This window comes from Colobus angolensis, unplaced genomic scaffold (assembly GCF_000951035.1).
Source record: "Colobus angolensis palliatus isolate OR3802 unplaced genomic scaffold, Cang.pa_1.0 Scaffold76, whole genome shotgun sequence".
In the NCBI taxonomy this organism is placed as follows: Eukaryota; Metazoa; Chordata; class Mammalia; order Primates; family Cercopithecidae; genus Colobus; species Colobus angolensis.
The window spans coordinates 5,501,423-5,527,438 of record NW_012121376.1 but is presented as its reverse complement, the minus strand read 5'-3'; the positions used below and the strand labels follow the sequence as shown (position 1 = coordinate 5,527,438).

Sequence of the window (26,016 nt, the reverse complement as noted above, 5' to 3'; positions counted from 1 at the left end):
TTTCAGAGCTCGAGCGCCCAGCTCTGTCCCAGGAGCCCAGGCTGTCCTGTGAGTCCCATAGTTGCTGCAGGAGTGGAGCCATGAGCTGTGTCCTGGGCGGTGTCATCCCCTTGGGGCTGCTGTTCCTGGTCTGCGGATCCCAAGGCTACCTCCTGCCCAACGTCACTCTCTTAGAGGAGCTGCTCAGCAAATACCAGCACAACGAGTCTCACTCCCGGGTCCGCAGAGCCATCCCCAGGGAGGACAAGGAGGAGATCCTCATGCTGCACAACAAGCTTCGGGGCCAGGTGCAGCCTCAGGCCTCCAACATGGAGTACATGGTGAGCGCCGGCTCCGGCCACAGAGGCTGGCACTGGGGGTGGGGCCCAGGCCACCAGCCTGCTCTGTGCCCCAGCCAGTGCGTGTGGTGGCTGGCTCAGGGTCTCCTCTGGCAGGGGAGGATCCCGGCTCTGTTCTGTTTTGTTCGTTTGTTTTAAGACAGGGTCTCACTCTGCCACCGAGGCTGGACTGCAATGGCGCAATCATCGTGCACTGAAACCTCAGACTCCCGGGTCAAGCGATCCTGCTTCAGCCTCCCAAGTAGCTGGAACTACAGGCACGCACCACAGTGCCCAGCTAGATTTTAAATATTTTGTGGAGATGGGGGTCTTGCCATGTTGCCTACGCTGGTCTTGAACTCCTAGGCTCAAGCAATCCTCCTGCCTCAGCCTCTCAAAGTGCTAGGATTATAGGCATATGCCACCATGTCTGGCTCTGGCTCTGTTCTTACCATTCTGCCAAAACAACCCACATGGGTTCCCCGTGCAGAGCCTGCCTTGTTGCCTTCATTGTCACTCTTGGTAGCTCCACTGGGAACACAGCTCTCAGCCCTTCCCACCTGGAGGCAGAGTGGGGAGGGGCCCAGGGCTGGGCTTTGCTGATGCTGATCTCAGCTCTGCCACACGCTAGCTGCATGACCCTGACTTCTCCTTAGCCAGTGTGAGCCTCACTTTCCACTTTAAGAGTCCTTCCTCGCATGGTTGCCATGACTGTGAGGTAAGTTGAGGCTGTGAAGGGCCCGGCACAGACTGACCCTGCCTCCCCGACCCCTAGTCTTTGCTAACCGGGAAAGGAGCTAACGGTGACAGAAGGCAGCCAAGGTCAACCCGCCTGGGTGCTTGTGATGGGTGCTCCAGGTGTGGTTGGGGAATGCTGCTATTTGACCCCAAGCTCCAGTGTGGAAACTTCCTTCCTGGCTGGTTTTCCAGAACTACAAGGAAATGGACCACAGTGTTCTAGGGTCCCCCCTTGTCCACCAACCAGGAGCCTCCACCTTGTCCATCCATCAGCTATGAATGGCTTTTTAAACAAACCCACGTCCCAGCCTGGGTTACATGGTAAAACCCCATCTCTACAACAAAAATCCAAAAGTTAGCTGGGCGTGGTGGTGCACACCTGTAGTCCCAGCTACTGGGGGTGGGGGCTGGGCAAGAAGGATCACTTGAGCCCAGGAGATCGAGGCTGCAGTGAGCTGAGATTGCGCCACTGCACTCCAGCCTGGGTGACAGAACAAGACCCTGTCTGAAAAAAAAAAAAAAATCCACGTCTCCCCCAGAATCTGAGTCTTTGCCACTTTGGGGGTACAGGCGTCATCATGTCTTTGGAATGCACCCATGGGCCCCTGCTGTGATTGCTCTGAGAGACACGCTGTCGTCTCATCTGTGTCTTTAAAGCTGTGGTCACATTCCTTTGCCACAGGCTGAGGTGGCCTGGGTGATGACCCATGTCTCCCCTACAAAGCTGCCACGGAGGGTCGTGGCATGAGGGTTCAGTGGCTATTACGTGCCATGTGGATTGTGTCCTCTTTAATCCTGACAGTAATCCTGGAAAATAGAAAGTATTAGCACCAATTTGCAGGAGAGAAACTGAGGCTCAGAGAGGTTCACCTTTAAAAGACTTGTACAAACCACACAGCTACAAATGTCCAAATGGTGAAGCCTGGATTCAAAGCCACCCTATCTGTCCCCAAAACCTGCACATAGAAGGTGCTAATACTTATTTATTGTTTTTGTGTGTGTGGTTTTGTTTTTGTTTTGTTTTGTTTTTGAGACAGAGTCTCGCTGTGTTGCCCAGGCTGGAGTGCAGTGGCGCAGTCTCGGCTCACTGCAAGCTCTGCCTCCCAGGTTCATGTCATTCTCCTGCCTCAGCCTCCGGAGTAGCTGGGACTACAGGCGCCCGCCACCACACCCAGCTAATTTTTTGTATTTTTAGTAGAGACGGGGTTAGCCAGGATGGTCTCAATCTTCTGACCTCGTGATCTGCCTGCCTCGGCCTCCCAGAGTGCTGGGATTACAGGTGTGAGCCACCGTGCCCGGCCTGTTTGTTTGTTTTTGAGACAGAGTCTTGCCCTATTGCCCAGACTGGAGTGCAATGGTGCCATCTCAGCTCACTGCAACCTCTGGCTCCTGGGTTCAAGTGATTCTCCTGATTCAGCTTCCTGAGTAGCTGGGATTACAGGCATGCACCACCATGCCAGGCTAATTTTTTTTATTTTTATTAGAGATGAGGTTTTACCATGTTGGCCGGGCTGGTCACAAACTCCTGATCTCAAGAGATCCACCCTCCTCAGCTTCCCAAAGTGCTGGGATTATAGGCATGAGCCACCATGCCCGGCCTGTACATATTATTGAATGTGTGGGTAAGAGACAGTCTGGCCTCCCGGCTCTGCTTCTCTGCCTTCCACACAGCTGGGATTTAATCAACTGGTGAATTCTATGTATTTTTGAGTGTCTCACGTGTGCCTAGCACCCTGTGAGATTCTTGTTATAAAGAGGTGGATAGGCCGGGCGCAGTGGCTCAAGCCTGTAATCCCAGCACTTTGGGAGGCCGAGGCGGGCGGATCACGAGGTCAGCAGATCGAGACCATCCTGGCTAACACGGTGAAACCCCGTCTCTACTAAAAAAATCCAAAAAACTAGCCGGGCGAGGTGGCGGGCGCCTGTAGTCCCAGCTACTGGGGAGGCTGAGGCAGGAGAATGGCGTGAACCCGGGAGGCGGAGCTTGCAGTGAGCTGAGATCCGGCCACTGCACTCCAGCCTGGGCAACAGAGTGAGACTCCGTCTCAAAAAAAAAAAGAGGTGGACAAAGCAGATGAGGTCCCCGTCCACACGGCATCTCTGGACTCGTGTAGCCAGGAAGGATTTGTGGAGCACCTTCGATGTGCCCGGCACTGTCCTGGATTCTGGGAGGAGGCATGATTATGAGTTATGCAGAGTTAGAAGAAGAAATATGGGAGCTGCAAGAAAGAACATTGGGATGGGAGAAACCTGACTGAGATGGAGGTGTCGGGGTGCCCACTGTGCGGAGGAGCCATCTCAGTTAAGACCTGGAGAGTGAGCATGGTTGAGCGAAGAAGCGTGCAGGGAAGGGTGTTCTGGGCAGAAGGCACAGAAGGTGTGAAACCACCACCACCTCGTGAGTCTCTTTCCTTAATGGGAGAAAAGCTTCGGGTCTCAGAGGAGCTCTCAAAAAGCCAGTGGGACCACGGCTGATTTCTGACGGAGTGAGGCCATTGCAAGAGGTCAGAGAGGTAGGCAGGGGCAGATCACACAGGGCTTTGAGGCCAGCTGAGGAGGTGCCTTTTTTCTATGAGGAATAGGGTTTTGTTATTGCTGAAATGGGGGTGAAAAGAAAAAAAAAGAAAAAGGGTTTTTTTTTTTTTGCAGGCGAGACGAGGATACATTTATGACTGTGAAGCACTGTTTTTTTTTTTTTTTTTTGAGACGTAGTTTCAGTCTTTCACCCAGGCTGGAGTGAAGTGGCATGATCTCGTGATCTCGGCTCACTCACTGCAACCCCAACCCCTGGATTCAAGCAATTCTCCTGTCTTGGCCTCCCAAGTAGCTGGGATTATAGGTGCCTACCCCTACGACCGGCTCATTTTTTTTCTTTTTTTTTTGTTGAGACAGAGTCTCGCTCTGTTGCCCAGGCTGGAGTGCAGTGGCCGGATCTCAGCTCACTGCAAGCTCCGCCTCCCGGGTTCACCCTGCCTCAGCCTCCCAAGTAGCTGGGACTACAGGCCCCCGCCACGTCGCCCGGCTAGTTTTTTGTATTTTTTAGTAGAGACGGGGTTTCACCGTGTTAGCCAGGATGGTCTCGACCTCCTGACCTCGTGATCCACCCGTCTCGGCCTCCCAAAGTGCTGGGATTACAGGCTTGAGCCACCGCGCCCGGCCAATTTTTGTATTTTCAGTAAAGACGAGGTTTGCCATGTTGGCCAGGCTGGTCTCAAATTCCTGACCTCAGGTGATCCACCCACCTCGGCCTCCCAAAGTGCTGGGATTACAGGTGTGAGCCACCGCGCCCGGCCGTGAAACACTTTTGCTGCTGTGCGGTGTTGGGGATTGGAGGGTCCAGCAGGAAGCAGGGAGGCTGCTGGGAAGTGGCTCAGTCAGCAGGTGACGGGCAGGTGAGGAGTGAAGGGGCGGGATTTGGGCGGGAGGCGGGAAGTGAAGAACAAAGAGCCGTTCCCAGACCTAGGAGGCGTTGCCCATGGGTCAGGGCTACACTGGCTTTCTGGCTGGGCTTTCTGTCTTTCTCCGAGCTCTGGACGCACTGCACCGTGAGAAAGGCTCCTGGAAGCAGAGCAACCCTGCCCGGGGGCTGTTTCTGAAGGGGCAGAGCAGAGGCAGGAAGCCCTGAAGGCTTCCCTCAGAGTCACTGGCTTTCCCTGGTGCCTGCTTTAGCCTGAGCACGCTCCCCTCCTCTTCCAAGTTTCCTTCTTTCTTTTCTTTTTTCTTTTCTTTTCCTTTCCTTTCCTTTTCTTTTCTTTCTTTCTTTTTCTTTCTTTTTTCTTTTCTCTCTCTCTCTTCCTTCCTTCCTTCCTTCCTTTCTTTCTCTCTCTCTCCCTTTCTCTTTTTTCTTTCTCTCTCTCTCTCTCTCTTTCTTTCTTCTTTCTTTCTTCTTTTTGATTTTTTTGAGACAGAGTCTAGCTCTGTGGCCCAGGCTGGAGTGCAGTGGCGTGATCTCGGCTCACTGCAACCTCCACTTTCCGGTTCAAGCGACTCTCCTGCCTCAGCCTCCTGAGTGACTGGACTATAGGTGCACACCGCCACACCCGGCTAATTTCTGTATTTTTAGTACAGGTGGGGTTTCACCACGTTAGCCAGGCTGGTCTCGAATTCCTGACCTCAGGTGATCCACCCACCTCAGCCTCCCAGAGTGCTGGGATTACAGGCATGAGCCACCGCGCCCGGCCTAAGTTTTTCTTTTTTACCCTCAATTTCTAAGAGCAGAGGAGGCTTGTTGGAACGTGCTGTTGGGAGAGTTGCTTTATGAGAAATGAAAGGGAAGGGGCCACCCGAACGTTGAGACCCACCAAATGTCCCATCCGCGCATCCCTGGTGGCTTGGCCTTGGTCCTCATGGGCAAGGAGGCCCCACGTCTCTCTGGAGAGGTTGGGGCATGTGGGACTGGAGCTTGACTGAGCTCCGGGATCCCAGATGCTTCCCGCCTCCCGGTCTGCAGCAGGCCGCGTTCTTGTGGATGTTCCTCTCCCTGCACCGTGTGGTCCTCCCAGTTTCATGCAAGACTTAGCGCCAGTGAAAGGAGCTTCTTTGCAGCAAGGAAAGTCAGGCCGCCCGGGCAGCCCATAGCAGGCCTTTCATGTTTTCCTATTTGTTTACTTGGTGCTGTTTCAGGATTGGAGCTGAGATTGGGGTCCTTTGGTCTAAAAGGCCAGCCTGCTGGGGAGGCTGAGCCTTTGTGGATGCTACTGAGGCCACCTCGGAGCAGGGAGGCTGGAAGGAAGGGAAGGCAGGGCCCCTGCCACTCAGCCTGGCGCCCTCAGCACTGCACTGCGTTGCCCCTGGGCTCTGGTTCACACCCAAACAAGCAATGCAGATTTGAGAATTTGTCTTGGAAACGTGGCTTCCTGTTCAACCCTGCCTGCTGTGGCTTGAAGCCACAGTCCTTTGAAATAGGCTCAGCACTGAAAGGTGGATTCTGAAATGCCAAAGAGTCGAGCAGCCGGTTCTGAGGTTTTATGAGTGGACAGGCTCTGGAGCCAGCCTGCCTGCCTCCAGCCAGCTCTGTCACTGGCCAGCTTTGTGACTTCGGGCAGATGGCTTAGCCTTTCTGTTTATGTTTCCTCACCTACGTGATGGGAACAAGAAACCCTTTTTCATAGGGTTGTTTGGAGGTGGCGATGAGATAATGCATGACCCGTTCTAAGTAAATGTGAATGATGCTGTTATCATGTAGTATATCGCACAGTCAGCATATTGCCTTAGCATGTTTTAGTAACTTCTTATTTTAGTGGGATGGGTCTGGCACTTGGTTACAGTATGCAAGGCAGGAAGAGCCCCCTTAGTAGCCAGACAAGAGGGGGTTGTGAGAGGCTTCCTGGCTGTGTGACCTCAGGCAGGTTACTTAACCTCTCTAAGACTCAAGGGTTGTTGCCCCTTGGCCGCCGAGGAGGCTTGGTGGGACACGGGGAGAGAGGGAAGCGAGGCATGCGGTTGTGTTGGGCAGGTACTTCCTGCTGAGGGGTCCCAGGACTAAGACAGGACTGTCTTCCATGAGCATCTGCTGTGTGCCCGGGGCTGGGTGTGCGGAGGGCAGGGAGACCAGCCTTTGCCTGCTTAGAGCTGGAGCACCTGTCGGGAGGACTCCAGGGAGGAAGGGCAGCATCAACTGCCAGCTGTGAGAGGGGGCTGCCTGGCGTCTGTTCCTCCACAGAGGAGAAAGGACACGCTTGCTCTGCTCATGGGGTTCTGTCCCCAGGAGTCATGTGTGTTCCTGGGGCCAGCTGTGTCAGGCTAAGCTGCAGAGCCTGTCTTCAGAGTCTCTGCCCAGACCCCTGCTCAGGCCCCGCTGATTCAGGCTGGGCCGTGCTGGGAGGTGAGCAGGGCTGGGCAAGCTGAAGACGTCTCTTGTCAATTTCTTTTCATTGTGGTAAAATATACGGACTATAAAATTGACCATTTTAACCATTTTTAAGTGTGCAGTTCTGTGGCACTGGGTACATTCGCACTGTTGTGCAACCATGCCCACCATCCACCTCTGGCACTTTCTTTTCTTTTCTTTCTTTATTTTTTTGAGACAGTCTTACTTTGTCCATGCCCAGTTAATTTTTGTATTTTTAGTAGAGATGGGGTTTCACCACGTTGGCCAGGCTGGTCTCCAACTCCTGACCTCAAGTGATCCGCCTGCCTCTGCCTCCCAAAGTGCAGGGATTACAGGCGTGAGCCACTGAGCCGGGCCCCTCTCTGGCACTCTCTATCTTCCGACTGAAACGCGGCACCCATTCGTCTCAGGGCCCTTCTTGCCGTGTTGCCCGCGGGTGGTCAGTGAGAATCTAAAATCCCCTGCAGGGGCCCTCGGCTGCTTTTCCTTGCAGGCCTGAGTGTGGCTGGTGTGGATAAAGCCTCCCCGACTGCAGCCAGGCCCTGGGCTGGGCCCCTCATGGGCTTCCCCTCCCCATTACTGCCAACAGTGAGGGCTGTGGACATGCCCACGTTACAGATGAGGACAGTGAGGCTCAGAGAGGATGACTGCATGCCTAGGTTCACACCGCCATTCCAGGACCAGCATTCAGAATGCTGATCCAACGCCACACGAATAACTTATTTCTAGCCCCTGGCCTAGGAATAGCATCCGATTATTACCTGCTGTGGCCCACACATAACTGCGTCTATGGAGACAGCTCAGGCTCTAACGTCCTGAAGACCTGATTTCAAATCCTGGTTCTGCGACTGGCTGGCTGTGGGACCCAGGGAAAATGCCTTTGCTTCTTTAGGCCTTGATTTGCTTGCCTGTGAAATGGAGATAAGAAGGGTCTACTTCAGAGGCCCCTTGTTAGAATGCAATGAAAAGATTGGGGTAAAGCCCGAGGCCTGGTGTGCTTGGAACATGTGTAAGGAGAGGAAACTGGGGTCATCGGAACAGGCTTCCAGGCCAAGACTATCCCTAGAGATGGCTGCTGACCTTCCCTTTTCTTCCACACAGCAGCAGAGCATTGGCTGTAGGCTCCGCGGGAGCCCAGGCAAGGGCATTGCTGCATTTATGGTTCTTACGCCCCTCCCTCATCCTCACCTCCTGGTGCCTATTTCTCCTCCTGCTGCAGACCTGGGATGATGAGCTGGAGAAGTCTGCGGCGGCATGGGCCAGTCAGTGCATCTGGGAGCACGGGCCCACCAGTCTGCTGGTGTCCATCGGGCAGAACCTGGCTGCCCACTGGGGCAGGTAAGAACCACAAGCTTCTCTCCAGCTGCTGCAGGCCCCCATTGCTGTGTGCCGGGCTCAGCACTTCCCCATTATCAAGTTTAGCCTGCAAAGAGAGTGAGAGAGACCACCAGTTCCATCCATATTCTGGGTAACTGAGGCTCCGTACCCGGGAACACTCCTGAGTAACTGACAAAATGTATTCAAGCTTGATTGGCTGACCCGACACTAATGATTGATTAAAGTTTGCAGTTTGGGCTTTCTTTCTTTCTTTCTTTTCTTTTTTTTTTTTTGAGACAGGGTCTTATTCTGTCCTCCAGGATGGAGTGCAGTGGCGCAATCTTGGCTCACTGCAACCTCCGCCTCCTGGGTTCAAGTGATTCTTGAGCCTCAGCCTCCCAAGTAGCTGGGACTATAGGCATGTACCACCATGCCTGGCTAATTTTTGTATTTTTTGGTAGAGACAGGGTTTCACCAGGTTGGCCGGGGTGGTCTTGAACTCCTGGTCTCAAGTGATCCACCCACGTCGGCCTCCTCAAGTGCAGCGATGACAGGCATGAGCCACCCCGCCCTGCCTGTAGATGGGGCTTCCACTCCATCTCCTGTGCAGGGTTCCTGAGTCCCCGTTCCTGTGGGGTGAACTGCTCTGTTCGCGGTGGATCATTTCTGTCTGGTTCTGCTCACTGTTTAAGGCTGAGCCAGGTTCCACCCTGTTGGGAAGATGCCCATTGCCTTCCCCGCGTCATCCGGCCGTCGGGAAGCTCACTAACTTCTCCAGACCCCCGGGGCTTCCCTGTCTGGCAGTAGTCTGTCCCCCCTCCTTCCCTGTCTGGGAGTGGTTTGTCACCTCTCTCGTAGGAGGCATTGACAGCTGTCTGTTAAATGCAGCTGACTGGCCTTCCCCAGGGTAACCCGGACCACGTATCCGTGCTCCCAAAGAGGCCAGAAGTCCCCTCCTGGGGGCTGAGGGCTGGTTTCCTTGGAGAAAGTGGGAAAATGTCTTTTGACCACGCCCAGGATAACAACTAATGACCACATAAAACTTAACGACCAACCTGTGACCGTGCCATGCCCAAGGCCGGAGTGCACGTCCTCAGACCCATCCAGGACCTAGATTGACTTCCATTTTGCCCTAATTATTGAAAAGTTGGACTGGGCTTTAGACAGCCTCTTAAAATGTAGGTGAGGGTTTGCTTTCACTTCCCACAGAGGGATTTCCTAGCCTGGGTTTCATCAGGCCACGGGCAGCCACACCTTCCTCTGCATCCGTGGGTTATCAGGACGAACCTGGACAGGTGTCATGGTGGATCAACAGCTGTGACTTCACAGAGGCAAATCCACACCGTGGTTTTTTCTTTGGTGAAGTTAGCTTTTTATAAAAACTGTCTTACAGGCCGGGCATGGTGGCTCACGCCTGTAATCCCAGCACTTTGGGAGGCCGAGGTGGGCGGAATACAAGGTCAGGAGTTCAAGACTATCCTAGCCAACATAGTGAAACCCCATTTCTACTAAAAATACAAAAAAAATTAGCTGGGCATGGTGGCGGGTGCCTGTAATCCCAGCGACTCGGGAGGCTGAGGCAGGAGGATCGCTTGAACCCCAGAGGCGGAGGCTGCAGTGAGGTGGGATTGTGCCTGGGAGATAGTACAAGACTTCGTCTTGGAAAAAAAAAAAAATCTTACAATAACATGAAAGGCAAGTGTCTAGAGCAGGGAGATCTATAATTCCACTAGCCTGGTTCGGCTCTTTTCATTTTTCTGGGCTCCTTTGTAGCACTTGGCTGGGCGCCGACATAGTTTTACAGCCTTGCGACTATAGCCTGGATCACTTTGAAATCTTTTTTTTCTTTTCCTTTTCATGTAATATCGGGAAATTTTCAGTGACACAGTTGTCATGAGTGTCACCCTGCAAATGCCCCAGTGGTCCCTCTGTGGACAGGCCAAAGTTGACCCGTTGGCTCTTGCAGATTCATTTTTGGTTTTTGTTTTTCGCTTTGTCTCACTTGAATGATTTCTTTAGGATTACTCCTGAGAAGTAGGATTGCTGGGCCAAAGGGCACAGACACGTCCCCGCTTCTTAAGGAATTTTGCTAACTTGCTTTGCAAAACAGCCCCTGACTCTGCACAGCCTCCCAGGGCAGCCGTGGGTTCCTTTCCCCACAGCCGTGCCAGTGCCAGTGCCAGCCTTGAGTCTGCGTGACCTTGAGCCTGCGGGGAAGCGGATGAGTGGCCAGCAGCCCTCTGCTCCTGCCTCCTCACTGTGTGCACGCCTTTCTGCAGAGGCCGCTGACCGCTGCTGTGCGTTCTGCTTCCAGACAGTAATTGTTACAAGACCTCTAACTGCCTCGCCGACCACATTGCCCTTAAAAATGGTCATTTCCCTCGTGAGCGTTTTCTCTTCATCGAAACCACTTTGTTTATACTTGCTGGTGACAGTGTGACTGTGGACTCGGCTCCAGTTTGGTTTTTTCCCTAGTTAAAAAAAAATGGTGCCAACCTTGGCAGCTGAGTCTGAAGCAAGGGGGTGGTAGGCATGAAGCGATGATCCCACGGAGGATGTCCAGGGACCGGTGCAGCTGGTGGCTATGGATTACAGGTGGGCACCACCACGCCCGGCTAATTTTTGTATCTTTAGTAGAGACGAGGTTTCACCATGTCGGCCAGGCTGGTCTCCAACTCCTGACCTCCGGTGATCCACCCGCCCCGGCCTCCCAAAGTGCTGGGATTACACGCGTGAACTACCATGTTCGGCCTTAACTGCACTTACGTCTTAATCAGGTTTTGTCTTAGACAATAATGTCTGTGAAACATGGGCTTCATGGGCTGGATATTTTTTCTCCAATGTACCTGAAAATAAACACCTCATTGACATAAAAAAGGACTCATTGAGAGCCAGGTTAAGATTTTTCTGCACGTGAGCCACCTGAAGAGCCTGCTAGAGACCCCAGGTGAGCTCCTCAATGATAATGGTTTTAATCACCTGTACCAGGTGCTCCTGGAATTGGGGGCTCTTCCCCCTCCTCGGCCTCCCTCCCTCCCACCTGCCCCTGGCTGCTGCCGTTTCCGCTGGCGGGCGGGGTGAGGGGCTGGGACTGAGTGAGCTGCTTCTGCCCTGCAGGTATCGCTCTCCCGGGTTCCACGTGCAGTCCTGGTATAGCGAGGTGAAGGACTACACTTACCCCTACCCGAGCGAGTGCAATCCCTGGTGTCCGGAGAGGTGCTCGGGGGCCATGTGCACGCACTACACACAGGTAACTCGGGGACTGGCCACCCCCTCAGCCCTGCACCCCAGTCCCAGTCATTCACCCCTGCCCCTGGGGGACTGGTGCCAAATCTGTTAAACCTCTGTGCTGTTATTGCCTTAATTTTTAAAAATTCAGTTCTATGCAAAGTACAGCTGGTAGCATAAGCTGTTTGCTACCAGCAAGGCCAGAAACTGAGTGAGCACTACAAACTCTTTTTTTTTTTTTTAATTTGAAACAGTGTCTCCCTGCTACCTGGGCTGGAGTGCAGTGGCATGATCTTAGCTCAGTGCAGCCCCCAAACTCCTGGGCTCAAGCAATCCTCCCACCTCAGCCTCCTGAGTACCTGGGACTACAGGTGTGCACTACCAGGCCTGGCTAATTTTTGTATTTTTTTTTTTTTTTTAGAGATGGGTCTGGCTATGTTGTCCAGGCTGGTCTCAAATTCCCGGGCTCATGCGATCCTCCCCACTCAGCTTCCCAGTGTTGTTGGGATTAGAGGTGTGAGCTACTGCACCCAACCGAGAAATCTATGGCAATTTGACATTGCGGGGCATTTTCATTGTGTGGGAGTTTGTTTGCTTGCTTTTTCTTTTGAAATGGTATCTCCCTCTGTCACCCAGGCTGGAGTGCAGTGGCATGATCTTGGCTCACTGCAATCTCTGCCCCCCAGGTTCAAGCAATTCTCCTGCCTCAGCCTCCTGAGTAGCTGGGACTACAAGCGCACGCTACCACGCCTGACTAATTTTTGTGTTTTTAGTAGAGACAGGGTTTCACCATGTTGGTCAGTCTGGTCTTGAACTCCTGACCTCGTGGTCTGCCCGCCTCAGCCTCCCAAAGTGCTGAGATGACAGGCATGAGCCACTGTGCCCGGCCCACTTGCTTGCTTTGTAGTGAAATGCATATATCTTCAATGGATTGGGGACTAATATCTGCTTCCCCAACCCTTCACCCTTCAGTGCCAGCACCTTATACATCCAGGCCAGATTGTATCACCCTTTTGTGCCTTGTCCCTCGAGCTGTGACACACAGATGTCATCTTTTCAGATAGTTTGGGCCACCACCAACAAGATCGGCTGTGCTGTGAACACCTGCCAGAAGATGACTGTCTGGGGAGAAGTCTGGGAGAACGCGGTCTACTTTGTCTGCAATTATTCTCCAAAGTAAGACGAGTTGATGCGGTTGTGTGGGGTGGGGGTTGGGATGTGTTTGCTTGCCGTGGAGCACCCAGTGAAAACTGGCTTGAGCAGCGAAGTTTTCATTATCTCACATAACAAGGAATCTAGAGTTTGGTGCATCTGGGTTAGCTTAAAAACTCAGCAATGTCAACAAGGACCCGGGTCCTTTCCGTCTTCCTGCCGTACCATTCTCTCCTCAGGGTCCCGAGATGGCTGCAGAGCACCCACATCACATCTCCCCAAGCAGAAGGAAAGATGGTCAGAGGGCCAAAGGGCTCTCTCCTTAGGTCTTTCGCACACTGGTACACTCTCTCCTTATCTTGGCCAGAATTAGACCAATCATAGATGAGGGGGAACAAGATTGCCCCAACTGGCTTTGCAAGACGTCCTCTGAGACCAACTGAACAAAGTCAGAAGCGGGAATAGCTGCTGGCTGGGCAGCCAGCATGATTATTTTTCTCTGAAAATGTGCAGTAGACAGCACCCTAGAAAACACATGTCCACACAAAGCCTAGCTTCTCTGTTTCCCTCCGAAGAGGGTCCTCATGCGGCCTCCAGATCATGGTGCCTCCTCCGCCTATAGCATGCTCAGATCGTCAGTGTGGTGTCCAGCCCTTGACTCATTTGCTCATGGGACAAATATGTGCTGATTCTTGGAGAGCCGCTCCCCCAGTTCACGGCCTGAGGTTTGCATGCTGGCCGCTGGCCACCGCTGTGCTCGCCCCGTGCCCTGTGTAGCGTGGGCCCCGGGGCATGTTTGCTCAGTGACTGAATGAAACGGCAGTGACCTCATGTATTTGTCTTGGGTCAGGAGTGGTTATGAAAAGGTGGGATGAAGGGGGAATCGCTGAGGTTGGGAGGAAAAATAGAAGCTCTCCCAAAACCATCTGGCGTGCCTGTGGTGGCGTGGCTCGGCAGCCCACATGGATAAGCACAGTGGGTGTGTCATTGCCTGGGAGGGACGCAGGCCCCATGCAAGGGCAGCAGACTGGTCCAAGGTGGTGGAATTCCCGGCCCAGTGGCAGTTGGGAAATGAGGAATCATTTGACTTGATTCTATAAAAAAACAGACACTAGAAGGTCCTATCAGAAATGAAATTCTTTCCTTCTGTAGCAACCCCCTGCTTCCTTACGAAAAGGAATAACCCATGTATGGTGAAATCTACTCATCTTAAGTATACAGCGTGACACAGTTTCACATGCATTAGTCTGTTGGGGCTGCAACAACAGATGCCACAGCCTGGGCAGCTTACACATCAGACTTTTATCTCTCACCATTCTGGAGGCTGGAAGTGCCCTGGATCAAGGTGTGGCGGATCAAGGTGTGGCAGCATCGGCCTCCAGCGGGGGCTCTCTTCCTGGGTCACCAACTGCCGCCTTCTTACATGGTGGTGAGAGATGAGAACACCAATCCTATTGGATCAGGACTTCACCTGTTGACCTTATTTAACCTTAATTGGTTTCATCAAGGCCCTATCTCCACGTACACTCACATTGGGGGTGAGGGCTTCAACACTGGGATTTGCGGAGACACATACTGAAAGTCTATGGCAATAGCCCTCTACCCATCTAACTACCATCCAGATGGAGATGGACGGTGTCTCCCGTGCCGCAGAGCCTCTCTCGTGCCCCGCAAAGTGACCACCATTCTAGCATCTTTCCCATCAGTCTGTGGTGTCTGGTTTGGGACCTCACAAGAGGGGGGCTACACAGCACACTCCCAAAGGGTGCCCCCAAATGGTATTTTGCTCAACATCACATTGGTGAGGTCTCCCCATGGTGTTGCGTGTTCACTGGTTCTTTCCTTTTGTCCGCTGCGTATTACTGCATGCTGTCCATGGCCTCTTTCTTAGAGAGAGGGCTTGAGCCCCTGGGCTATGCAGGACACTGTCCCAGGCACCATGGTGGGAAGGGTGGCTGGGAGGGTGGGTTTGGGTGTGGTGGGAGGTCAGATCCCTTGAGGGGGATTCCCAGCCCCATAGGGGGTGAGGTGGGTGTGTACATAGAGGGACTTGCACGTGAGGGAAGGTACTTCATGGTGCTATTCAAAAATTAAGGAGACTGGCCAGTGCGGTAGCTCATGCCTGTAATCCCAGCCTCCTTTGGCCAAGGCAGGAGAATCACTTGAGTCCAGGAGTTCAAGACCAGTCTTGGCGACTGGCAAAACCCCATCTCTAAAAAAAAAATACAAAAAGTTAGCTGGGTGTGGTGGTGCATGCCTGTATTCCCAGTTACTTGTGAGGCTGAGGTGGGAGGATTGCTTGAGCCCAGAAGGTTGAGGCTGCAGTGAGCTGTGGTCATACCACGGCCCTCCAGCCTGGGTGACAGAGCAAGACCCTGTCTCAAAAATTAAGGAGATTGTTCATCTGTAGGACCTGATGCCCAGCCGGCCTTCCATCAATGCCAACCCTGAGTATTAGGGTTGAGCTGGGAGCGTCGGTGGTGTGGTTTGTCTGAGGAAATAGAGAACCCTAGACACAAGGGAAAATGGCAGGGGCAATGGGACGTACCCATGACAGGACCACAATCATCTGAGAAACCTATTGGGCTTCACCCAGAGACAGGATGGGCTGTGGGCCCTCTCGGTCCCTTGGTGATGTTTCTTTTGGGGGAGTCATCCCAAAGGCCCCCCGGGAATCTAAGCAGAGGGTATCTGAGTGGGGATGTCTTGTGGCATGGCACAGACACGGTCATTCTGCCTCTGGAATGTGAGGGGGTGGGAGAGGCTGTGTGCGGGTCATAACCCCAGATGGTGCCCAGCCCTGTCCTCCCTGCACTGCACGGCCCACTGCCCCTCCACTGCCCACAGGCCCCTCGGGGAGGCCAGGGTGCTTCTGGGGCCGCGGGAGGTTCTAGACCACTCTGGTAAGGACAGATGCCTGTCAGACCCAGAGCGTGCTTCCTGCCATTTGTCTTCGGCCAGCACTGGCGGGGCCCCTCCTCTTCTTCCCTGGAAAGCGTCAGAGCATTCCCCACACAAGCTTGTGGATTTCCCCAACTCTCAGAGCACAGCCTTCCCCATGAGTCAGGCGCCAGTCCGAGGGCTTCCCCATGGTCACTCCCTCAGTCTCACAGCAGGGCAGCAGCCCTGCTGCTATGACCCCATTTTGCAGAAAGGGAGACCAAGGCTGGGGCTGGAGGAGGCTGGCCGAGGGCACACGCTGGCAGCCTGGGGCCCAACTAGGGAAGCCTGCTCTTCACAGCCCAGGAGCTGCAGGAAGGGCCTTGGGATTCGGCTCACCACCGCTACCTGGCCCCTGGAGAAAGCCTTTGGTGCAGCCTCCAGTTTTCCTGCCCCTGGGAACTCCGGAGGGAGGCAGAGGGCAACTGTGACCCAAGAGGGGGACCTTTGACCCAGCCCCTAGAATAGAGTGTGCCTAACTAAGGCTCTGAGCCTGACGACCTGGGTTCAAATCCCAGCCTTGCCACTTGCTTGCTCTGTGACCTGGGGCAAGTCACTTAACCTCACTGTGCCTCAGTTTCCTTTTCTGCAAAAGTATTGAATTCCAGCTCTTCCCTCCTAGGGTGTTGGGGAGATGGGGTGAGGAGCACAATGAAGGCACAGACCAGGGATGGCGTGTGGTAAAACCTGGAAAACACAAGCCATCTCCAGAACAGGCTGGCTTTACATATTTGAGAAATGGCTTCAAAGGGAGTCCTGACGGCTTTTCCTTGCTAAGGTGTTAGGATCCAGGGGCCCTGACAGTGTTCGGAGCCGTGTTGGTGGACGGGGGGCCGACAGCCAGCGAAGGCAAAGGAACTGGGCGGAAGGGCATCTCGCAGCTCCCTTCTGCAGAATCGCTGGGATTCTGGAGCTCTCTAGACTCTCTGTGCATGGGAGGGGCCTGGGACAGTCACATTTCCCGCTTCCCACAGCACACACCTATCCCCTTGACCTGTCAGTGACGGTGTCCAGGGACTCAGGTGGGCCTTGGAAGAGGGTCAGTCCCCGTGCCTCACGTGGTAGTTCCCTCTGACGGTTGTTTTTGGTCTGTCCTCAGGGGGAACTGGATCGGAGAAGCCCCCTACAAGAATGGCCGGCCCTGCTCTGAGTGCCCGCCCAGCTATGGAGGCGGCTGCAGGAACAACTTGTGTTATCGAGGTAGGAAATTTACTCCCAACACTTTTGCAATGAATGTTCCCTCAGTCTGAGTCACGCGACAGGGTTACATAAAATGGGGGAATTAAAGAAGTCAGAGTCACCCCTCCCGGCCCTACTGAAGACGCTCTCAGCACATTCCTCCTGCCTCCGTGATGAGCTGAGCCTCATCTCCAGGGTCTGGGCTCAGCTTCCAGGCCCCTGGAGAGCCCCACTGCCCCGAGACGTGACTTCCCATGGGCATCCAGGCTCTGCGGATGCTGGACACAGCATTAAATGCAGACGTACTGCTCACCCTCATTAGCGTTCACAGTTTCATATGAAATAGGCCAGGGGCCAGGCACGGTGGCTCACACCTGTAATCCCAGCACTTTGGGAGGCTGAGGCAGGAGGACCATATGAGGCCATGTGTTAGGGTTCTCTAGAGGGACAGAACTAATAGGATATATATAAATATATATATATCATTTATTAAGGAGTGTTAAACTCACATGATCACAAGATCCCACAATAGGCCATCTGCAAGCTGAGGAACAAGAAAGCCAGTCCGAGTCTGGAAGTGGAACAACTTTAAGCCCAATGTTTGAGGACACGAAGCATCCAGCACGAGAGAAAGATGGAAGCTGCTCCCAGCCTCCATCTAAATCAGTCTAGTCTTTTCACCTTTTTCTGCCAGCTTTATATCCTAGCTATGCTGGCAGCTGATTAGATGGTGCCCACCCAGATTGAGGGTGGGTCTGCCTTTCCCAGCCCACTGACTCAAATGTTCATCTCCTTTGGCAGCACCCCCACAGATACACCCAGGATCAATACTTTACATCCTTCAATCCAATCAAGTTGACACTCGGTATTAACCATCACAAGCCCACCCCTTGTCAACTTGAACTCACACACATCTCCTGAGATCATTTATAATCTTCAAATAAAGACAGTAATAAGATCCTAATTACACCTAACATAATACAACTATCCTTCGTAAAACTGGAAACTCACCACCAGTCCCCAACCCAAATGCTATGACATAAAGTTAACAATACTTAAATGCTGATATGAAGTTAATAAATCTTATGTCCCATGATAAAGGAAAAAGGAAATAACATGAAGATATTTTCTTAGTACAAGTGTATACATGCACAAACATGTTTTTAACGAAAGGAGGAAATGCTCGTAACAATTACAGTCCTCATATCTGCAACTGGTCACGTGGTCATAGCTGGTATTGATGACCACCTTCTTCTGCTGCCCATTCTGTATTCCCTTTGCCTTCAGCAAGCACCTCAGCAGGTCTTGGTTTTTTTCCTGGTGGAGTGACCCAAACCTTCATTCCCAAAGGGACTGGGCCATTCGTAGTCCTGCCTGGATTAGGCTGTTGTAGTTTCCCATTGACCTTAATCACAGGACATGGTAATACTAAGAGATGCCTCAAGGGATCTCCTGTATTCCACGCATGCTCTCCCTTACCTCCATGGTGGAGCAGTAGACTGATTTCATCTTGATAGTCCACGTCAATCACTCCAGCCAACACTGTAACTCCCTTCTTAGCCTGTTGATTTAAGGGTAGGAGGAGCCCAAAGTGTCCAGGTGGCGATCTTAACTTCCAGTGTAATGGAATCATTGTTGTGTCTCCTGGTGGCAGCGTTCCTCCCTCTGGAACTAAGACCTCTAAGCCAGGAGAAGGTAATGTCTCAGGAACAGGAAGGAAACATTTTGCTAGTGGGTCTCTAGGGGTCAGGGTGAGTGATGCCACTTCCACTTCCACCCCTTCATTCCTGAACTATGAATCTTGGCTATGGGAGAAACAATACCATATATTGGATGCTGATTGAGGGCATACATGGCCTTCTGGAGAACTTTGCCCCAGCCCTGCCAAGTATTGTCACCTAGTTGGCATTGTAATTGTGACTTCAAAAGGCCATTCCACCGTTCTATCAATCCAGCTGCTTTAGGATGATGGGGAACATGATAAGACCAGTGAATTCCATGAGCATGAGCCCACTGCCACACTTTTTTAGCCATAAATTGAGTGCTTTGGTCAGAGGCAATACTGTGTGGAATACCAGGATGGTGGATAAGGCTTTCTGTGAGTCCACAGATGGTAGTCTTGTCAGAAGCATTCCACGCAAAATAGGCAAACCTATATCCAGAGTAAGCATCTGTTCCAGTGAGGACAAACCTCTGCCCTTTCCTTGATGGAAGAGGTCCAATGTAATCAACCTGCCACCAGGTAGCTAACTGATCACCCCAAGGAATGGTGCCATATCGAAGGCTCAGTGTTGGTCTTTGCTGCTGGCAAATTGGGCACTCAGCAGTGGCCATAGTCAGGTCAGCCTTGGTGAGTGGAAGTCCATGTTGCTGAGCCCATGCATAACCTCCACCCCCTGCCACCATGGCCACTTTGTTTATGGGCCCATTGGGCGATGACAGAGGTGACTAAGGAAAGAGACTGAGTGGTGTCCACAGAATGAGCCGTCCTCTCCACTTAATTAATAAGTCCTCCTCTGCTGAGGTCACCTTTGGTGAGCATTCACATGGGATGCAAACATCTTCACAGTTCCTGACCACTCAGAGAGGTCCATCTTCATCCCTCTTTCCCAAATGGCTTTGTCACCAATTTCCCAATCATGCTTCTTCCAAGTCCCCGACCATCCTGCCAAACCATTGGCTACAGCCCATGAATCAGTATAAAATTGCACATCTGGCCATTTCTCCTTCCATGCAAAGTGTACAACCAGGTGCACCGCTCGAAGTCCTGCCCACTGGGAAGATTTCCCCTCACCGCTGTCCCTCAAGCATATCCTAGAAAGGGGCTGTAGGGCTGCAGCTGTCCACTGTCGGGTGGTGCCTGCATATCGTGCAGAACCATCTGTGAACTAGGCCCTAGTCTTCTCTTCATCTGTCAACTGATGATAGGGAACTCCCCATGAGGCCATGGGTGCAGGCTGTGGGAGAGAAGGCAGGGTGGCAGGAGTGGAGACCAGGGGCAGTTGAGCCACTTCCTTATGTAACTTACTTGTGCTTTCAGGACTTGCTTGAGCCCAATCACATATACCACTTCCATTTGATGATGGAATGCTGCTGTGCACGACCCACGTTATGGGTCAGAAAGCATCCAGTTCGTGATAGGCAGTTCAGGTCACATGGTGACTTGATGATCCATAGTCAAATGTTCAGTTTCCACCAAAGCCTAATAACAGACCAAGAGCTGTCTCTCAAAAGGAAAGTAGTTATTTGCAGAAGATGGCAGGGCCTTGCTCCAAAATCCTAGAGGCCTTGTCTGTGATTCACCTATGGGAGCCTCTCAGAGGCTCCAAACAGCATCCCTATCCACTGACACCTCACACACCACTGGAGCTGCTGGGTCATAAGGCCCATGTGGCAGAGCAGCTTGCATAGCAGCCTGTGGCAGAGCCTTCTCCTGTTCTGGACCCACTCAAAACTGGCAGCCTTTTGGGTCACTTGATAAATGAGCCAGAGTAACACACCCAAATGAGGAATGTGTTGACTCCAAAATCCTAATTGGCCCACTAGGCACTGTGCCTCTTTCTTGATTGTAGGAGGGGCCAAATGCAGCAATTATCCTTCACCTTAGAAGGAATACCTTAACAGGCTGCACACCACTAGACCCCTATAAATTTTACCGAGCTAGAAGTTTCCTGAATTTTAGTCGAATTTATTTCCCATCCTCTGGTATGCAAATGTCTCACCAATAAGTCCAGCGTGTTTGCTACTTCTTGCTCACTGGATCCAATCAGCAAAATGTCATCAATGCAATGGACCAGTGTGGTATCTTGCAGAACCGAAAGCAATCACATTCTCCCTGAATCAGGTTATGACACAAAGCTGGAGAGTTTATATACCCCTGAGGTAGGACAGTACAAATATATTGTTGGCCCTTCAGCTGAAGGCAAATTACTTCTGGTGGGCCTTATGGGCAGGAATGGAGAAAAAGGCATTTACCAAGTCAATGGCTGCCTACCAGGTACCAGGAGATGTGGTAATTTACTCAAGCAATGAAAGCACATCTGGTACAGCAGCTGCAGTTGGAGTCACCAGTTGGTTAAGCTTACAATAATCCACTGTTATTCTCTAAGATGCATCTGTCTTCTGCACAGGCCACATGGGAGAACTGAACCAGGATGTGGTGGGAATCACCACCCCTGTGTGTTTCAAGTCCTTGATGGTGGCACTAATCTCTGCAGTCCCTCCAGGGATGTGATACTGTTTTTGATTTGCTATTTTTCTAAGTAGAGGCAACTCTAATGGCTTCCATTTGGCCTTTCCCATCATAATAGCCCTCCCGTAACTGTCAGGGAGCCAAAGTGGGGGTTCTGCTAGCTGCTAAGTATGTCTAAGCCAATTACGCATTCTGACACTGGGGAAATGACCACAGGATGAGTCCAGGGACCCACTGGACCCACTGTAAGCCAGACCTGAGCTAAAATTCCATTCATTGCCTGACCTCCATGAGCACCTACTTTAACTGGAGGACCACAATGATGTTTCGGGTCCCCTGGAGTCAACACCAGCTCAGAACCAGTGTCCAGCAGTCCCCAAAATGTCTGATCATTTCCCTTTCCCCAGTGCAGTTTCCCCAGTACAAGGCCAGAGGTCTCCTTGGGGAAGGATGGGAGAAAGATTAACAGCATAAATTGTTGGTAACATAGTGGGGTCCTTCCTCAAGGGGACCTGGCCTCCCCTTCATTCAAGGGGCTCTGGGTCTGTAAACTGGCTCAAGTCTGGAAATTTATGGAGGGGCCGTGATTCTCTGTTTTTATAATTCAAATTACTCTTTTGTCCACTTGATCTGGAAGTTTTCTGCTTATGTAAATTAAGTGGGAATGCAGTAGGCTTCCTATCAATTTCACTTCTAGGAGCAGCACAATTAATTAGTCAATGCCAGGACTCTACACGAGTCAGACTATTCTGATTGCTGCTTTGCCTCTGCTGTCCATTATGGTAGCTATGCACACCTTGCTTTTGACGGTTGAGTGCTGCCACTCGGCCCCTGCCACCTTGGGATCCAATCATTCCCATTGCATTTAAATTTTGTAGTTGAGTGACTGCGGTTCCTACTGTTAGAGCTGATGTACAGAGAAAAGCAATTACAGAGATGCAAGTGCTGCCTTTACAAATCTATTTCACAAAGCATTAGTCAAGGGTATATCTTCTGGGGATTCTCCTGGCTGGGATGAGTAGGTCCAAAGTGACTAATCCACTCTACCATCCCAATCTCCTTAAGACTTTGGATCCCTTCCTCTACATTAAACCAAGGGAGATCAGGCATTTCCAGCTCACTCATGGTGGGCCACCTTGTAATCCATATTTCAGCTAACCAAGCAAATAACGCAAATAAAAACAGTAAAGAACCTTTTTTTAACTTCCTGAGCTGCACCATTAAATTAAACAAAGAATCCCTATTTAGTTGGCCGAAATCAATAAATTCAGCCTAATCCAACTCTATGTTCCTTCCACCATTATCCTACACCCTTAATATCCCTTCCCATGACTATTCTCCAGATTTCTGCTTATATACATTAGAAAATTCAAGCAGTTCTTTTTGAGTATAGCATACTTCCTCATGTGTCACACTCTGAACCTCCCCTCTAGGGGCCCGCCGGGACTTTAGTCTAGTTATAGGTCTAGAAGCAAACAGGGATGTTGGGGTTGGCTCCTGAGGAGAATCAATATTATCTTGCCTGGCAGCTGCCTCAGGGGAGGCCAGCACTGTTGCCTCAGGCAGCGCAGGGTTTATCCCCTCAGACAAAGGTAGAAAGGTTGGTGGCAGCATGTGTCAGGGAGGAGATGTTGCCACTGCTGGGGATGGGGAACCTGTTTCTTCTGGCAAAAAAGGTTCATCAGCATTTATAAGCTCAGTGTCCCCAGCTTCATCAGGGTCCTCCCACACATCCCTATTCCAAGTTTCAGGGTCCCATTCTTTTCCAATCAATGCCCTCAGTTTAATAAGTAGACACCTAGCAAGGTGTCTGTGCATGCACCTTCACTGCAGGTCAGCCACTTGCATGAGAAGAGCTTGTGTCTGTTTTTCCACAATTTCAGCTCTTTCTCTACAGGAGATAAGACTCACTCAGGGCAATCTTAGCAGATTTGAGGCTCAGTATCTGCTTCTGAAGCTGGAAGTTAGAATCCCTGAGTTCATCATTTTCTTTCGTCACTTTGTCCAGTGAACATAGAAGCAACCAACCAGCTTCATTATGTTCCTTGGTTCTCCACATATAGTCAAAGGTATTATGTCTAGAGTCACTGAGCTGCTTCCCTCTCATGAGCACTGAATCAGGAGTGTCAAATGCACTTATTTTGCATAACTCTCCAAATAGCTCATGCCAAGGACTCCCAGTGTTCTCCATACTATTAGAAGTAAAGTCCTTAGCATTTTGGGGTACAGTCATATTACGCAGCCAACTCCAGAAACCTTAAAACCAATGAAAGAACTCCATCCTTAATATTCTGTTCCTCTAGAACCACTCCTGGTACCAAAATCTGTATTCGTCAGGGTTCTCTAGAGGAATAGAACTAATAGGATATATATATATATAGGGGAGTGTATTCAGAAGTGTTAAACTCACACAATCACAAGGTCTCACAATAGGCTGTCTGCAAGCCGAGGAGCAAGGAAGCCAGTCCGAGTCCCAAAGCTAAAGAACTTGAAGTCTGACGTTCGAGGACAGGAAGCATCCAGCATGGGAGAAAAATGTAGGCTGAGAGGCTAAGGCAGTCTAGCCTTCTCACATTTTTCTTCCTGCTTTGTATCCTAGCCACTATAATGGCTGATTAGATGGTGCCCACCAAGATTAAGGGTGGGCCTGCCTTTCCCAGACCACTGACTCAAATGTTCGTCTCTTTTGGCGGCACCTGCATAGACACACCCAGGATCAATACTTGCATCCTTCAACCCAGTCAAGCTGACACTCAGTATTAACCATCACAGCCCAGGAGTTCCAGATCACCCTGGACAACATAGTGAGAACCCATCTCTATAAAAAAATAAAATAGAAAACCAGCCTGTGGTCCTGGCTGTGGCCTGGAAGGCTTAGGTGGGAAGATCGCTTGAGCCCAGGAGTTTGAGGCTGCAGTGAGCCATGGTGGCGCCACTGCACTCCAGCCTGGACAACACAGCCAGACCCCAACTCTAAAAATATAAAGCAGACATTTGAACAAGAATGTAAAAGCAAACAGTGTAATATTCCAAATGAGCTCACTAGTGGGAAGCACCTGCAACATGGACGGCTGGGCAGGATCAGTCCTCCCGGGCTGCTTGGCCCTTTACTCCTGTGTCCTTGCCCCCATTGGCCTCCCCTTCATGTGTGTGTCTTGCTCGTGCTCCCTGACTGTGCTAGAGGTTTCTTGCCCCCATTCCCTCAGCTCTCAGGACTGGAGCTGTTGGAGGTGGTGTGATTTTCTACCTACTTCACTTTTTTTTTTAAGACATGGCCTCCCTTTGTTGCCCAGGCTGGAGTGCAGTGGTGCAATCTTGGCTCACTGTAGCCACAACCTCCCGGGCTCAAGGGATTCTCCTGTCTCAGCCTCCCGAGTAGCTGGGACTATAGGCACATGCCACCATGGCTAATTTTTTAAGTTTTTTTGTAGAGATGGGATCTCACTATATTGCCCAGGCTGGTCTCAAACTCCCAAGCGATCCTCCCTCCTTGGCCTCCCAAAGTGCTGGGATTACAGGCATGCGCCATCATGCCCGCCCACCATTTCTTCACTGGTTCCCATTTAGGATGTTTCCACTTCTGCTACTATAAATAACACAGGTTTCTGGTGCGTAAAACGTTTGTCATGTTTTGGAATATTTCCTCAGGCTCCCAGAAGTTATGTCCCCGACGGGGCGTGGCTGGGCCATGGGGCTGACCATGCTCTTGTGGCTCAGGCTTTTGTGTGTGTGTGTGTGTGTGTGTGTCTCCATTGGCAGCCTTGTCATGACCGAGAGGACTTGCAGAGAGTTGGGTGGGCTCTGCTGGCAGGGGAGGGTGGGGTAGATGTGGGATCAGGCTGGTGGGCTCTGGAGTGAAGAACAGGTGGGCTAGATCAGGGGTCCCAGACCCCCAGGACCCAGGTCCTCTGTTGTCCCAGCCAGCTGTTCATGGCTGACTGCCCAATGGGGAGAGGAGACATCCTAAGTGGGGATGGGGCTGGAAGAAGGAGCGATCTGAACACTAAGACAGACCATCTGGGTCTGGATCATGTATCACCTGTGGCAGTCCTGGTGTGACCCCCGCCTCCAGGGAGCCTTCCTGGACTTCACAGACAGACAGTGCACCTGCCCCATGTTCATCACCCCCCAGACTCCTTGGGAACCTTGATCATCCTGTCGTCTTAGCTGCCAGCTCACTCCAGGGCCTCCAGGGGCACGTGGCAGGGGTGTCTTGTGTGTTGTTTGAATAAATGTGCCAATAGCCACAGAGGGGCATTTTCAAAGAACAAATGTGTACAGAGACCTTAGATGCCAGTTTACCTCCACCAACATAGCCCCATGTACTAATTTCTAAATTTTTGGTGGAAAGTATCCAACCTTCCTTGGCAGGAGCCCAATTTCCCTAGTTAATCATGCAGTGAGTCTCCTCTGAAGCAGCTCATCTGTAGAAGCTACTTACCAAGAGCATATCCAGGAGGCCTGGTAAGGCCTTGACCTCTAATGGAGATGGAGCAGGGATGAGGATATAAAAAAAGAGGTATTCTCCCCTCTCATCCCCGCCTGTGTGGTGATAGAAGGCACAGGCTTCGGGGAAAGGTGGTTTGACTCCCAGCCCAGCTACTTCCCAGCTGTGTGAGCCTGGGCAGGGCCCTTGCCCTCTCTGAGCCTTCTTCCTCATCTGTGAAATGTGGCCAATCATGCCTCCGAAGGCAAATGGGAGGCTGACAGGAGAAAATGCCAGGGATGGCTGGGTGTGGTGGCTCATGCCTGTAATTCCAGCACTTTGGGAGGCTGAGGCGGGTGGATCACCTGAGGTCGGGAGTCCAAGACCAGCCTGACCCACATGGAGAAACCCTGTCACTACTAAAAATACAAAATTAGCCAGGCGTGGTGGCACATCCCTGTAATCCCAGGCTGAGGTAGGAGAATCGCTTGAACCCGGGAGGCGGAGGTTGCGATGAGCCGAGATTGCACCACTGCACTCCAGCCTGGGCAATAAGAGCAAAACTCTGTCTCAAAAAGAAAGAGAGAGAGAGAGAGAGAGAGAGAGAGAGAGAAGGAGAGAAAGAAAGAAAATGCCAGGGAGGGCCCAGCCGGCATCTGGTCGGTGCTCAGTGAACGTTAGCTCTGAGTGTGGTCAC

The 26,016-nt window shown here is 51.8% G+C and overlaps 1 protein-coding gene across 1 annotated transcript in view; it reads left to right on the top strand.

Annotated features, from left to right (window-relative positions):
- The window catches only part of CRISPLD2 (cysteine-rich secretory protein LCCL domain containing 2), a 105,894-nt gene that overhangs the window by 19,533 nt on the left and 60,345 nt on the right, over positions 1-26,016 (top strand). The window contains exons 2-6 of the mRNA XM_011928058.1: positions 7-320; positions 8,105-8,223; positions 11,320-11,452; positions 12,491-12,606; positions 16,622-16,722. Coding sequence (XP_011783448.1) covers positions 81-320; positions 8,105-8,223; positions 11,320-11,452; positions 12,491-12,606; positions 16,622-16,722 — 709 coding nt within the window. The 5' untranslated portion in view covers positions 7-80. The remainder of the gene's footprint in view (positions 1-6; positions 321-8,104; positions 8,224-11,319; positions 11,453-12,490; positions 12,607-16,621; positions 16,723-26,016) is intronic.